The sequence below is a fragment of the Apus apus genome, chromosome 15 (genome assembly GCF_020740795.1).
Source record: "Apus apus isolate bApuApu2 chromosome 15, bApuApu2.pri.cur, whole genome shotgun sequence".
NCBI lineage: Eukaryota > Metazoa > Chordata > Aves > Apodiformes > Apodidae > Apus > Apus apus.
The window spans coordinates 5,737,781-5,752,864 of NC_067296.1; the positions used below are offsets into that span (position 1 = coordinate 5,737,781).

A 15,084-nucleotide genomic window follows, 5' to 3' on the forward strand; every position below is an offset into this window, starting at 1 on the left:
AGTGCGAGTGCCTCCGTCCCCGAGGTCAGCAGCCACATCCCTCCCGAGCTGCCCAGCTGATCTTCCCTGCCTGCTCCCCAGCCCCCTCAGCCATGGTACCTGTACATGGTCTCTGCTTCCACGTCTCCAAACCAGACCTTGAGGTGTGCGTGGAAATATTCGCCCTGCACCTCCAGCATGGCCACGTCCCCACCACCCGTGAGCTGTGACGGGCAGAGCACAGGGCAGCACGTTACGTGGCGCCACAGACCAGACTCCCACAGGGTGCCCTGCCTGTGTGTCCCATGCCAGCCCAACCCTGGCATTCCCACACCATCCTGAAACTGGGAGAGAGCCGAGCCCAGCAGCAGGAGGACGATGAGGCAGGGGTGGCACAGAGCAGCCCCTACCTGCAGGGCAGCAATGAGGGGCACAGGGCTGACGGGCTGGCGGGCACAGGGCAGGCTCTCGCTGAAGGTGTACTCCACCATCTCAGTGCCTATGATGGTCCAGCAGGAGCCGTCGTTCAGCAGCTCCCTGTTGGCTTCTTTTGGGCAGGGAGATGCCTGTGGAGAGTGTCACAGCTCCACACACACTGCAGCAGGGAGGAAGACACCTGCCTTCTGCCACCAGCGTCTCGGATCTGGCAAGCAACTGCTTCGCTCATGGGGATCGTGGTGACTTTGCAGACACCTCCATGACTATGTCCCCACCAAAGCAGAGAAGCCAGAGGCTTCGCAGTGATTCTGATCTTAATTTGGATGTAAACCCCTCTGCTGGAAGACCCCTCCCAGTGAGGTGCTCCTCAGCCAGCAGCAAGGCAGAGGAGCTTGGCAAGAGCACCCTGGGGTTCCCCAACCCCTGCTGCCATACCTGGAACTGGATCACTTTCTCTGTGGAGAGACACAGGTACATGCGGTCGCTTCCCTGGAACTGGAAGGCACATTTGTGGAGCTGGGAGATGGGCTCGTCCACATCCAGCATGGCATACTGCTTTGTCACCTTCCGGATGATCTGCAGGGCGGCAGCACCAGCCCAGGGGTGGAACCGGTCACTGGGAGGCACAGAGCAGCCAGGTCCTTGTGCACAGCAGGGCTGGGGGCTTACCAGGGGGGGCAGGGTGATGCCTGTGGCCGTGCAGACGAGCTGAACCACGGATCCGTAGCGGATATACCCTTCCCGCAGGGGGAATTCGCTCCGGGAGCAGCGCTCATCGGCTTGTCGGGAGGGAGGGAGGCAGAGTCAGCGCCCTGAGCCAATGGGGAGCAGATCAACCTGCACCGCCTGGACCCTGCAGGTCTGGCCGTGCTCCCGCTGCTCTCCGACTGTTTGCTCTGCTCTGCAGGTGCTCGCTGCTTGGAGAGGCCGCTGCTCCCTGGGAGCACGGCACGGGAGAGCGGGATGGGATGTGGCACCTGGCGGGGAACACCGCTGGAGGCAGCGTGGGCAGGGATGCTCTGGCCTATTCCAGGCAAGTTACTCGCTTGGATTTGAGACCCTCCAGACTGATGCAGCTCTTCCTGCCCCACTGACAGCTCGTGTGTCTCCTGAGGAATGACGCCAACCCTCACAACCAGTGGGAAACGGCTGTCAGCTCCAGAGCCACACGGGCAGAGGTAAGACCTGAACCAGGTTCACACACCCCTGGGCTATTTCCCACCCCCTTCACCCCCAAGAACTGGCTTTGCAGAAGGGGAGAGCCAGGGCTGGAGGAGGCATCTGGCATCAGCAGCCCCGTGAGGCTCCTTACCCAGGTGGAGGGTGAAGGCTGCCCACTGCCTGGCGCTGGCAATGAAGGCTCCCCCCTCGACGGACAGGTAGCGGGTGCTGACGGTCTGGGAGCGCAGGCGGTTGAAGAGGGATACTTTGGAGCCTGAGGAGATGCAGACTGCAGGGAGAGGTGGCTGGGTTATTGCTTGCCAGGTCTGTGTGTGGCTCTGACTACGGCTTTGTCAAGGCAAGGGAGGACAAGTCCCGGTTAGGGGTGTAACCAGCCCAGCAAGGAGCAGCACCCGCCCAGCTGCTTTTCTCTGAGGGTGAGGGCCAGCCCAGATGGGCTTGTCTAAGGTGGGGAGCCTGGGGAACGGGGAGCACACTGGCATCATGCATCATTCTGGGTCAACTCTTCAGAAAAGAGACATCAAGAAGCCCAGATACATTCTCTTTGAGGGATGCCCGGGGGCTTTGTGCCCAACCTGGACCGCTCTTGGAGCCAAGCCGTGAGCACTCGCAGATCACCCCACCCTGGGCCCACACCCACTCTCCTCCCCAGAGAGCCATCCCCTTACGCACGGTCCGTGTTCTTCAGCGACTGCTTCTTCTGCGAGGGCTTGGAGATGACCTTGATCAGCTTGCTGTGGAAGGTGCCAATCTCCTGCCCGTTGCTGAAGAAGAGCTTCAGGACCAGGCGGAAATGCTTGCGCTTGTCTGCATCCGAGATGTACAGCGCCTTGGCGCAGCCGAAGCCCTGCCAAGGCCAGAGAGGGGCTGCCAGCAGCTCCAGCCCAGCCCCACCAGCCTTCCTCACCCTCCTCACCCTCCTTACCACCCTGCAAGGACATAATAGCCCCCTTTCAAAGAGCCCCATGTTCATTTAAAGGGGAGAAACGACCAGAAGATGTTATTACAGGTGGAACGAAGAGCTGGGGATCGGCAGAGGCTTTGTTTACATTGGGACCGGCAGAGAAACGAACGTTCACGTGTGATTTATCCCACATAACATGAGAAATCACCCTGGGTTTATGTTTTCCCTGCCGTCCTGGCCCATACACTGTGCCCCAGCAGCAACATGAGCACTGCAAACAAAGGCTCTTTTTGTAAGGTTTCTGGCCCAACTCAGACCCCACGCTCTTCAGGGACCCCAGATAATGCTTTTTGTTTGTTTGTTTTGTGGGGTTTTTTAAATTTTATGTTCCCATTTCTTTTTTTCCCCCCCCTCTATCAAAAGATGCCAGATCTCTACAGAAGCTTTTGAACTTTAGGATCTATTGGAGGTTTTTTTAGGCTTTTTTTCTTGTTGTTTTTTAGCTGTTTATCTGCACATGAAAGGCTGGGCTTTCATGTTGTGACAAGTGGCAGTGCTGCTCATCTGGAGAAGGTAGTGGGGCTGAGAGAGCTGTGTCATTTTTTGGCAGCCCCCCTACCATGGGGCTGCAGACCCGAAAAGATGGTGCTGAAGAAAAATGGGGCTTTTTGCAAGGCAGGGGGAGCTTGTTTGTCTGCTGGAGCTGCCACCGGGGCTGGCAGGGCAGGAACAAGGAGCTACGGTTGGAAAGGAAGGACTGTGACATCCTGAGGAAGGGGATGATGTGACACCCCAGGGTGTGGGCTGATACCAGGGACAGCCCATCCTGTGCATGAAAGAGGTCCCCATGGGGTGCTACCGTGTGGTTCCAGGAAGCATTAGGCTCTACCTTCGCATCTGGCTGCTCCTCAAAGCTGAGCTTCTGGGTCTCCATCAGGCTGCTGCCCATGCTGTCCAGTCCCATGTACCCACACACCTGAAAACCTGCCTCTCCTGGGTCCCTGGCTGCAAGAGATGGGGAGAAGCACCCTCCAGCCCACAGCAGGCACAGGTTTGGACCACAGAGGGCTCAGCCTTGAGGGGGAAAGAGGATTTTTTGGGAGCAAAGATAAAATAAACTGGGACACTTTCCTCTTTGCGGGGGTGAAGCTCTCTGTGGCACGGGAAGGGAGGGAAGAAACATCCAGGGATGCTGCCCCAGCACTAACCTTTTATCTGCTCCTGTTTTAGCTTCCATCCTGGCCCACTCAGGTAAACACAGGGTGGGGGGCAGAAGAACCTGTAGAGACCAGAGGACATTTTCTTACTGCATTTCAACATCCAGAAGAGGACGATGGGATGGCTGTGCTGAGAGCAGAGACCTTTGCTGGGACTCACCAGTGCTGGGAGGTACGTGGTGCTGTGGCGAGGGGCTGGGACCCCCTGACTAGAAGGGAGGCATGAGAAGGGTTGGCCAGAGGAATTGGGCTCTACTGAAGCAGCTCCCTCAGCCCCTCTGCTCTGCACCTCTGCCTCCAGCCCCTGCCCAGGGGGCTGCCACGTCTGTGGGTGCACCAGCCCACTGGTCCCAGGATGGCCCAGGAAGGGGGACCAGGGCACCTCAACCCCCCTGCCCTGAGCTGAGGGGGCTGGGGCTCCCTGCCTGCCTGCTGGGTAGGAGCTTAGGCAGGTCGGGAACAGAGTTTGCATTCACAGCCAGATTCAGAGCCCAATGCAAACAAATCTATAGCCAGGGTTTTAGAAACCTATTTTCCTGTGTTTTATTTGGTTTTCCACTGTCTTCGCACTGGTGTGAATGGTGCAAATTCTTCCTGGGTAAAATGCTAGGAGAGAAAACACCAGCATAGGGGGCTGGATGTTTCAGAGCCCTAAAGTCCTGGGTATGGGTTTATTTAAACAAGTCATGCACAGCACGGGCCTCTGACATGAGGAAAAATGGCACCAGCACCTTTAAACTTTTAACCTGGGAGCTCTGAGCTGGTTTTCTCTCCCTCTCCAGACCTGGTATCTGATTTTCATGCTCAGCCCTTGCATGGGGTCTGGAGCAGGGGACAGAGGCTGTCCTAAAGGCTCAGGGATATGAAGGTTTTCCTCCTGGCTGGGAGACCCTGTCCCAAAAAAACCCCTTTACTTGTGGAGCCCCTGGCAAGAGGCTGGATGTGACAAGGACTTTGCAGGCACTGCCAGCCCAGCCTCCAGCTCTCTCCTGGGGCCTGGGGGTTACACCTTAGAGGTAGAGCCCGTCGCCTTGTAGCTACTCCACACTCAGTAATAACAGAGGATTATTTATAACAGCAGGATTAATGGAGGATTAATGATATTACAGCGCCACAATCTGACGTCACCGCCCAGAAGCAGCAATTTTGGAGATTCAAGCCAGAACCTCAAGGTGTTTTTGCAATGCAGGAAGGATTTTCAGAAATAGAAGCTTTTGGAGACTGTGAACATTGACTGAAATGTCCGAGCCCCTCCTGTGGCTGCTCAGATTTTAAGACAAGATTGCCAGAACAGCTAAACCACTAACCTTTCCTCTTCCTCCTCTCTGTAATTTCATTTTTGGGGGGTAAGATTTAAACAGTATCTCTCCTTTTACTTCATCCTTCTGATCTCCAGCACTTCTCAGGAGGAACCTAGCCATTGGGAATGTCTAACTGGCATGGATGGGGTATCTTGCTTGAGCTACTGACTTCAGGCAGCCTAAATTCTGGTTTTGGATTCAAAGAGGTCATGAATGGATGGAGATGGGGATATGTCAAATCATTTTTTTTCAGCAGCTTAGGTGAGAGAAATTCAGCAAGGTTGACATTGAGCTTTAGGTAGCTGGGTTTGGAAGTGGCTATGGGAGAAGCTGGAGTGATATCCTACCTTTTTTCATTGCCATATGATTTCTGGGCCACCTTGGCATGCAGGATCAGCACCGTCTGGTCTGCTGGCAGCTGCAGGTACCTCCTCACACCATCTCGAAGCAGGTTGCTTTGGTAGGGGTTGGACCTACAAGACAGCAGCCCCCCAGCTCTGTGACACCATAGCCAGGCTCCTCTCCTTGCCCCACACTGAGCTGGGAGCCTGGAGCTCCCTCCATGTCCAGCCTGACAGGGTGGGGAGGCTTTCCCATGGGAAAGCACTGGAGCTCAGAGAAGATGCTGCTGCAACACCAAGGTTGACATTGAAAAAATACAGAGTTTGGGTAACTCAGTAATGGCTTCATCCATTTTCAATCAAACACACAGAGGGCACTGTGTTTATAGCTCTGGAACTCACATTTCCAAGACTCCCAGTTCCACACGATGGTGGCAGTGCTCTAATTGATCATTAATTAGCATTCCCCCCCTGACGTGCTTGTGGCTGTGTGGCTTTTGGGCGAGCTGGGAAGTGATGCTGCTGAGCCACGAGTGCAGCTGGGCAGCTGTCAGGCAAGGAGGAGCTGCTTGTTGGCTTCTGCAAGGGCTGCTGGGTAGAAATAGCTGCATTTTTCTCTGACATCTCAGAAGTAGGTGGTTTTGCTGATTGTTTCTGCTCTATTAATTAGAAGGAGTTCCCGTGCTCCGGAATTTAACTCTGCTAACTTAGTGGGATGGGCGTTAACCAGCTGGAGAGAGAGAGGAGGTAGGTCCAAGCCTGAGGTGCCCTGCTCTGCCACCTGGGACACGTGAGCAAGAACTGGGGAATGAGAGGGGAGGCTTCTGGGATGTCTCATGGGGACACCTTCTGTGGTGCTGCCTTGCTTTCAGAGAAGGTGAGACTGCTCACCTGAAGACCAGCAGCTCCTGCCCTACTGAAAGCCCTTAGACACCCCGAGTATCTTTGGATAAGAAGAAAGCAGGGGAGAGGAAAGGTGTGCTGCCTGGGCAGGAGCCCCTCACTGGCACATCTGCCCATGTCTGGGAGATGGCAGCTGGGCACGCTCAGGAGAAATTGCTCCTACCAAGGTGACCCAGTGTGGCTGGTTATGAAAAGGTCTTGAATTAAGCCTGAGTTCACTTCTTCCATGTACTGAGCTTCCTTGCCTTGTTCCAAAGGGGTGCTTGTGCCTGCTGGTATTTGGATAACACTCCACATTTCTGGATGCCCAGGAAATGTTTTTGGACCCACTTGGATGAGAATCAGACCCAAACCAGACCCTTGGGAGAGAGAAAGCTGTATGGAAACTGGCTTCAGGCTCTGACTCTTGACCCTCCCAAGGCTGCTGGGGTCACTCCTGACCTGCACACAGCCATGGCCTCACGTTGCAGGCAGCAGTGGCCAGAGCAGGCTGTGAAGCTCAAGCACAGCTGCAAAAACACTGCTGGGCCACCAGGAGACAGCGGGCAGTGCTGGGGGATGGCTTGGAAGAGAAGTGGTGGGGATGGGGGCTCTTGAAAGGGAAAATCTTGCAAGAGGCACCCAGTAGAGCGTCCCCCTTAAAAGCAGGCTCTCTTCCTCTTAAATGGGCTAGAAATGGAGAATAACTGAGGGTAGGATGATCAGATGTGTGAGCAGAGGCAAAGGGGTCCTGCCAAGCATCCCAAGGCAGGCCATGGTCAGCTCTTGCTGGGCTCAGAGGCCAGAGCACACTCCCAGGGAGGGCAGCAGCCACCACTGCCATCCCAAGCAGCCTTTTAGAATAATTCATCAGCTGGTTTTGCTCTCCTCCAGAGCAACATGTGTATTTTAAAGAGATGGTGCCCTTTACAGCTTCTAGGACCCATGTTACAATTAGCCTCAACCTTGCATCCTTTCCCTTCCAGCTTCCCCATGCTCTGGATGGACCTGACACTCTCCTGTTTGGGCATGGATGACAAACAAATCTCCCATACAAGGTATTATTTACCCAGTGTCTCCTCTGGGTAGTCCCATGGGGACCTGATGCTTTACACTCCACAGACTCCCATCATTGCTGTGTTCAGGCAGCGTCATCTCCTGCCCTCCTTGTTCTCAACTCTTTATCCTAAACTTCTTATCTGGATCACCAGCAAGCATAAATCAGCAGAGCTCTGCCAAAATCAGATTTACAGCTGGTGCCAGTGTCACCCAGAGCATTAGTCTGGGAGATGACTGTTTTACAGCCACATGAGGCTGTTGCTGACTGCAGAGACCATCCTGCAGCAGAGCTCCTCTCCCCACAGCTGCCCTGGTGCTGCTGCCAGCACATGGCTCTGGCTTGGCAATGGCTCACCCTGACCACACTCATGACAAGGCCGAAGGACCTCCTTTGCCAGACAAACCCTTGGATCACCCTTAACAGCTCCCATGCTGAGGCTGGATCTGGTCCCTCCAACCCTCCATCGCAGGGCTGAGAGACTGTGGCTCCAGCAATCTGAGGTTGAGCTTTACCAACCACTATCCCACCATTACTGTTGGTCTCGATGATCTTAAAGGTCTTTTCCAATCAAAATGATTCTATGATTCTCTAGGATAACTTGGGAAGGAGGGAGTGAAGCTTTCAGCAAGACTATCTACTGACAGGTTTATATCTCTGCACAGCCAAAGAGATCCTGTAAGAAAGTGATTTCATGTTTTTCCACAATCTGCCACTGTCCCCTCCTCTGCTGCTGAGCAGTTGTGTGTTTCCAGCTTTCATCCACCTTTGCTATTTCTCCCTTCATCTAAAAGCATCATTTGGGAACCTTTCTGCAAAAGTTTTGTTTGGTTGGTTTTGTTTCGTTGTTGTTTTTTACAGACCTAGGGACAGAGACCAGGATAAATGTGGAAAGGGACTGAGGAAAAGACTCTCCATTGGTGTGACCTTGGCTATTCTTCCACACTATTACAACATGGTGAAAAGTGAGTATTAAACCTTGCTGGCTCCATTCAGTAGCATTGCACCCTCAGCTTGTCAGAGACAATGGGCACAGAGCAGGAGAGAACCAGACTCAGCCCAGGAGATTTTTTTTCTGGTGAATCTTACCAGTGCAAGACATGGAGCACAGCTTTGGGTCCTTGTTCATTTCTCAGCTGTGGGGACACATGCTCCATCCCTGTCAGTGCCCATCAGCATCAACGTGCTCACCAGCACCCATCCACATGGCTTTGGGTCTCCTTGGGAAGCACTGGTCCCTGTGGAGCTGCTGAGCTGGGAGCTGCTGGAGGGAGCTTCTCCCATTCACCCATCAGCAGAGTAAGGAGCAGCCTGGTACTGAGGCCAGGCAGCAGCAGGGAGTGTTCAGGAGCAAATTGCCAAAACCTGTGGATTAAGATGTGTGCTGACAGCATGGCCAGCAGCAATGCCTGCTGTGCAGAGCCTCCCATGGCCCCAGCTCGGGGCAGGGCCAGGCTTGTGCTGGGATCTCTGCTCCCTGCCATCCGGATGCAAGACTGGAGGCACGTGGGTCACTGCCTGGAGCTTCTTAAAGAGCCTTCTGGAATAATAATCTACACGTTCTTTGCTGCTGAAAGGAGGAACGTGCATGCCAAAGGCAGGTAAGCAGACCACGGTTCTTCAGACTTGATGTCTGGCTGGAGAAACGTGGTTTTCTTTTCTTTGTCCATTCTCTGCAGCCATTGCCTTCCAAATTTGGGGGCTGAATTGTCTCAGTGACGCATTTCTGAACAGTGCTCACCATTCTGCCCACCGAGGCGACCACCCAGCATCCATCATCTGGTTTAAATTTGCATGCAGAAAGTCAAAGGGCTGTTGCTGAAGCAGCTCAATATACCCACTTGGCTCCTTCTCTGGCACCTACAGCCTCCTCGGGGTTACAGGGAATTATTCACTCCTTCTGACATTTAGTATGTTAAATTATTAAAATGCTTGGGTTGTAGTGCAGTGTTAGTTCAGTGTCATGTTAGCAGCATGGCACGGGCCAGGCTCTCAGACCTGATGCTAAAAGCCTCCTTGTCAGAGCCTGAGGTCTCAGGGGGGACTCAGCTGCTCTCGCACACAGTTGGGCATTATGTGGAGGCGGGGGGGGGGGGGAGCAAGGGAGGAGCCACCACCTTCCTCCATGCTGATTTTTGGAAGCCTTCCCCTCTCCCTGCTCAGCCTGGCATAGCTTACCTCCAAGGCTCGTCCCTCACTTTAGACCAGGATGTACCTCAGGAGAGGGTGCAAGGATGCTTTGAAGATCATCTCTGGGGTCGCTCTGCCCTGGTGCTGGAGGCTGGAGACACTCGGGGCACCCGGGGGTGTTTGTGAGCCCTGGCTGTGTTTGCTGTGCCCTCTTCCATGGGAAACACAGCAGAAAAGGAGAAGGAGTGCCCTGTGTGCTTTTCACAGGAGACACCCAACTGGACCATCTTGTGAAGGGCTGGTTTACGTGGGCACTGAGAGGCTTTGGTAGGGTTGGACCCCCCCAGTCACATTGCTGTTTTCAGGAGAATTGAAAATCAACCCTTGCCTTCCCAGCAGTGAGGGCATCGCTCAGTGCCTTGTCCTGCCTCCAGCTGGGAAAGGCATTTTCTCCTTCCTGGGTCCCGGTGGGTCTGGCAGGGCTGGGCAGCTCGGGGTGTCCTGCCCTCCCGCGGCTCTGCCTGGGTCACACGCAGGGGACAGCCCCACCAAGAGGCCTTCTCAGCTCAGCCTTCCCCTGCCACTGGGTCGCACATCCCTGCTGAGACAGCCGTGCTCAAGGTGTGGGATATATCCTGGTCCCCACATCACCTCCTGCTCTGAGAGGGCAGAGCAGGCTGGAAGGTCCCACAACACCCTGTGTGTGCACCCTTGGGTGACTGAAGGAGCAGAAAAGGCACTTCAAGGGCACCAGGAGAAGCAAACTGCTTTCTGCACTGCTGCTTTCCAGTTCACTGACATTCACCAGTTCAGCCTGTGGAGGAAAGAACCTGATTTTTTTGGGGCCCCTGGGAATGAGAGTACCTGACTGGGGAGACCAAAATGTGATCCCATCAGCTATTGTTTAGAAACTAGGTCTTCACATCAACTCTTTGTACAGGAACTTTAGCTCACGATAACAGTGTCCTCAAGTGCAGGTAACACTAAATTCAAGGGCAGAGATTGAATTTGTTGCTTTTCCCTGTTTGCCTTGCTCAGAAGACAGCTGCTCAGCAGCTTGCTGGGGACTTGCTGCCACAGAGGGCAATTGTTCTTTCCTGGGCTTGGGGAGACCAAATGTCCTAATAAGAAATATCCATTTTAGGGGTCTGGGTTATATTTTGTACAGAGCAGGGGAGAAAACGCCTGCAGTGCTCTTGGGTATGGAGTCAATGTGATGTTTATGCAAAAGGAAAAGCCATTAGAAATCACAGAAATGAGAAGCCTGCAGTTTCTGGCTTCCCTCATTTTTCAATACCTCCTTTAATCCAGACCAACCCAGCTCACAAGCCCTTGTATATGCAGGGGTATTTATAAATCCTGTATTTTACTTGCTGCACACACAAGTGAAATTCAGCCTTTTCTGGGCTTGGGGGATTTATCGACCACACCAACAGCAAACACCAGCTGAGAATAGGAAGAGTGAACACCCTGTGGCAGTGAGCTGTGTGGGGGACGGGGGCCAGCTGGGGTGGTCACCCCAGGCATGTTGGTGGCTGCCCCAGCAGCACCAACACCTTCCAGATGCCCCAGGTTGATAGGGCAAGAGTGGCTCGACTGCTAGAAAATGCAGATAGTGGAGGTGACTTACTGCAGTCTCCTTTCTCTGTTCCTCAGGTTCCCCTGCCACCAATGGTGGTGCAAAGAGGGAGGCAAGTGCAGTTACACAGGTCCTGCAAAGCACTACAGATGGTTCCTACCACCACTAGACTGATGCAAGTTCTGAGAAAGGGTGGAGGACTGGGAAGATCTATGGCAGGGTGTCTGAGAAGCCTCTACTGATGAGTCCCAGAATAAATTGGATTGCCTGGCCCCATTCCAGTAGAGATTGGGGCCCATCCCAGTAGAAACTGGCAGCTGTAGCCTAAAGCCCCTGAGCCTGAGGACAGCAGGGAATATGCTGAAGTTTGGTTTCCTGTTAGGCAGTCCTGTGAGGAGCAGGGAGTTGCGTTTGATCCTTAAATGTCCCTTCCAAGTCAAGATCTTCCGTGACCCTGTGGTCTCCATTGCTACAGTCAGTTGAGCACATCAGTTGAGCTTCTTGCTGGGAGCTCAACCTGAGGCTCTGCAGCCCTGGGAGCTCTGCTCTGCAGCTCCCTGGGTCAAACCCTGCTCTGACTGCAGCCACCACCCTTGGAGGATACTCAACTCCCAAGGCACTGTAGTTCAAACACATCGAACTCAGACTCTTTTTTTCTTTTTTCCAGGACCTTCTGGCTTTATGGGGCTCCCAGGTGCCCTCCCACGCGTGGGGAAGATGAAACAAAAAACGACAGAAAAGAGAAAATAAAAAGGGAGGAGGAAGGAAGAAAAAAAGGAAAAAAAAAAAAGAAAAAAAGAAGAAAAGAAGCGATTCTCTCCCTGGCCGGTAAGTTGCTGGGAATAACCCCGGCTGTGCAGAGCCCGGTGCCGCCGGGCACGTCCATCGGTCGCCCTTCCCACCTGCGCGGGGGTCCCGCTTGCCCGTGGCTGCCCGCACCGACGGGGCGGGGAGAGCTGGGAGCCCGCGGGTACCCCCGCGTCTGGACACCCCAACAGCCCCCCCCCAAAAACTGCCCCCGGGGCCGGGCCGGGGCGCGGCGGCCGTGCCCGCCCCGCAGCCCCCCCCACCCCTACCCCCCACCCCCGCTGCTCCCGCCCCGTTAAATGCCGTGCGGGGCCCCGCCGCCGCCCAGCGCTGCCGGCACCGCGCACCGGAGCGGGCACCCACCCGCGCACCCTTCCCCGCACCGGATCGGGCACCCACCCGCCCCGCACCGGAGCGGGCACCCACCCGCCCCGCACCCGCCCCGCACCGGATCGGGCACCGACCCGCCCCGCACCGCCCCGCACCGCCGTACCTGACCCAGTATCGCGGCGGGGAGCGGCTCGGCGGCCGGCCCGGGTGAGTGAGGGGCTCCGCGGGTCCCGCCGGCCCTGCGGGAAGGGACGGGAGAGCAGGGGGGTGAGGGTGAAGCCCCGCCGCGGGGCTTGGCACGTCCCGGGGGGCGTTTCCTGGGAGCGGGGCTGGCAGAGGGGAGCAGGATCCTGGGCGTGAGGAGCGGAGAGCGAAGCGGGGTCGGGGGAAAGAGCTGAGCCTCGGACATGGGGGTTTTTTTCCCCCCAAACCGTGGGCTGGATCCCTCCGTTTCCCGCCGCCCCCTCACGGTGGTTGCTCTCCCGAGTCCGGTGGGGCCAGGGCGGGGGGGGAGAGCAGGTTTTGGGGGGGCATGATACCCCGCTTTGGCTCTCGGTGTCTGTGCGGAGGATGTGAACCCTTCCCCGCCGTCGGGCTGGCGCAGTTCGCTGCTCGGCTCACCTCTTGCCTCGCTGTCGGGCAAGTTCCTACTCATACCAGCGGGGATCTCTTTTAGCAGGGACTGAGAAGGCCCGGTACCCCCGGGCAAGGTGTGCTGAGCAACAGGAGATCGAGACCCCGCCAAAAGATAAGCTTGGAAGCGTGTCCCGAGGCTGCTCTGCACAGCTCCTGCATCCTCATGAATGCTCTGTGCATCCTGGTGAATATGTTTGCACAAGCAATCACCCACCTTTGGCTTTGGATCCCAACCCTTTCACGGGGCCAAAAAAAAAAATAATAATAAAAAAATAGCTTTGGGCACTTTTGTTCCAAGCAATTATGTGGGAAAACTTGTTTGGAAAATCAGATTATTCTGCAGCCATTGTATCTGTGCTGACACGCAGCAGTCCTGGGGTAGGGGAGCTGAGCAGATACACCACTGGTGGTGGTACGTGTCCCACTGGGGTTTTTCCCCCTCCTCCTGCAAGGACAGCCCTTGGCTGCTGTGCAGAGAGCTGCTGAATCCAGCAGGAGTGGGGGTCAGTGAGGAGGCCAGCATGGCAAAGGGACTGTCCTGCTTTGAAGGAAGCCTCCATGTGTGTACAGTGGGACCTGGGGGGGAGAAGAGGGCTCCAAGAGGAGCCTGTTCAGAGCTCGGAGACAAGGCACACGATTTACCTCTTCTCCTTAGACCCACTGGGTTTTTGCTCCAGTCAAACCCAGTTTGTTTACAAAGTTCCTATAAAGTCCTCCCTGTTGGGGCCCTTTGTAGCATCTCTTGATAGTAAAGATGGTATTTTTCCTTTTCCAAGAACAGGAACAGTTTAATCACAGGTCATGAGCACGCAGGTTCTCAGTTACCAGTAGAAATGGCATTTTGCAAGCAGATTCTTGTGATCTTTGCAGGGATTCATTAGATTGGCATGTGATATCCACAAACTCTGTATGGGGAGCTCTGCTCTCGGATCTCAGCCCTTGTGTTTGCCACCAGGATATGGATAAATTTGGCCTCATCTGACATACAAATTCCTGTCTGGAAGGCGTGCAAGAGATCTTGGTGTTTGTAGTAAAATGACACTTCCCATCAAAGCAGGCGGGTGTTGCTGCATCCAACTGGGAAAGGCTGCTGTTGATTTTGGGGTTGTTTTTTTTTTGGAAGTTGTAACTTTCTCTTTTCTTGAAGAATTAATTAAGTTTTATGTGGTTAGTGCAAGATAGACTGGGGAGCTGCACTGGTTGGTGAGGGCAGCAAAAAGAGGAGGCCAACAAGGCAGCCCGTTGTAGGCAGCCTGCAATCACAGGAGATGTTTGTGCTCCCATTGCTCATACCATAGCATTTCCCTTGAGGTTGGCATTAGGGGTTAAAGGTTTCTCAAGAGAAGCCTTTGTTTAAACATCTTTAAAGTTTCCAATAGGGGCCTCTTTGTTCGCTTTGGAGCAGCCTGCCTGCCTTGTTAAAAATTGGGTCCTCATAAAATGCTATTTACAAATGCCAGATGAATAGGGCTGGAACGTGGAGGGGGAGATAAGTAGTGTTTGTATCCACTCACACATGGGGATTACAGACAAGCCCTACTGTGAGTGAATAAGTGGGTCCTAGAGGGGGCGGGGGGGGGGAGGGGGGGGGGAAGATGGAGTGGTATTTATCAAGAAACTTATAAAAATCAGCTTCTCCCCCAGAAACAGCCAGTCTCTCTTCTGCCAGATGTCACACGTGTCTCCTTCCATGTGCCAGGAGGCTGAGTGGCTCCCACCACTTGTCATTACCTCTCAGTTGTTACGTTTTCACCACCTTGGGCCCCAATAGTAGCAGATTGATGACCTGGGCTCTGCTGGCTGCCACGGGGGCTCCATCGAGCAGCCTGGTGCAGGGACCTGGAATTGGTGCTTGTTGTGACCTGCTGTCAGGACTCACCCCTTGGTAGGTATTTGCAACACAGAAGTACCTTAGAAGTACCTTTAAGTAACAGTTTTAACACTTGGAAAGCTCTGGTTTCCTCTTCCATCCTGGCTAAGTGCGACGGGTTTAAATAGAGCTCTGTTAAAGCAGGGGAGGATGCAGGCCACCCCAGAGGCTGGTGCACAGATGTGACAGTGTTCCCACACTGGATGTCCCTGGGCTGCTGTGCCTGATCCTGTGGCTGAAGCTTTTCTGATTCTCAGACAGCTTGTCCTTCCTGGTATTTTTCACTGGAGGCCAGATCCTTCTATGCATTTCCTCAGCAAGTTTCTACTTTTGCCTGTGTCTCTTTTTCTGCAGACTTCTGATTTCTCACCTTGCAAGCTCATGAATCCATCACTAGCCTGGTCTCTCTGGTGTCCATACACAGGGATCAG

At 54.5% G+C, this 15,084-nt stretch overlaps 2 protein-coding genes across 3 annotated transcripts in view; one reads left to right on the forward strand and one right to left on the reverse strand.

Moving 5' to 3' along the window:
• RBPJL (recombination signal binding protein for immunoglobulin kappa J region like) overlaps positions 1-15,084 on the reverse strand; it is a 24,216-nt gene continuing 9,132 nt past the window's right edge. The window contains exons 3-13 of the mRNA XM_051633404.1: positions 12,769-12,964; positions 12,311-12,386; positions 5,369-5,494; positions 3,712-3,782; positions 3,393-3,508; positions 2,272-2,446; positions 1,730-1,867; positions 1,087-1,196; positions 853-993; positions 390-545; positions 1-203 (exon numbers count right to left, since the gene is read on the reverse strand). Coding sequence (XP_051489364.1) covers positions 87-203; positions 390-545; positions 853-993; positions 1,087-1,196; positions 1,730-1,867; positions 2,272-2,446; positions 3,393-3,508; positions 3,712-3,782; positions 5,369-5,494; positions 12,311-12,386; positions 12,769-12,964 — 1,422 coding nt within the window. The 3' untranslated portion in view covers positions 1-86. The remainder of the gene's footprint in view (positions 204-389; positions 546-852; positions 994-1,086; positions 1,197-1,729; positions 1,868-2,271; positions 2,447-3,392; positions 3,509-3,711; positions 3,783-5,368; positions 5,495-12,310; positions 12,387-12,768; positions 12,965-15,084) is intronic.
• The window catches only part of MATN4 (matrilin 4), a 26,074-nt gene continuing 14,757 nt past the window's right edge, over positions 3,768-15,084 (forward strand). For both annotated transcript variants that reach the window (XM_051632975.1, XM_051632977.1), the window contains exons 1-4: positions 3,768-3,892; positions 7,231-7,302; positions 8,163-8,266; positions 11,678-11,838. In XM_051632975.1, coding sequence (XP_051488935.1) covers positions 8,187-8,266; positions 11,678-11,838 — 241 coding nt within the window. In that variant the 5' untranslated portion in view covers positions 3,768-3,892; positions 7,231-7,302; positions 8,163-8,186. The remainder of the gene's footprint in view (positions 3,893-7,230; positions 7,303-8,162; positions 8,267-11,677; positions 11,839-15,084) is intronic.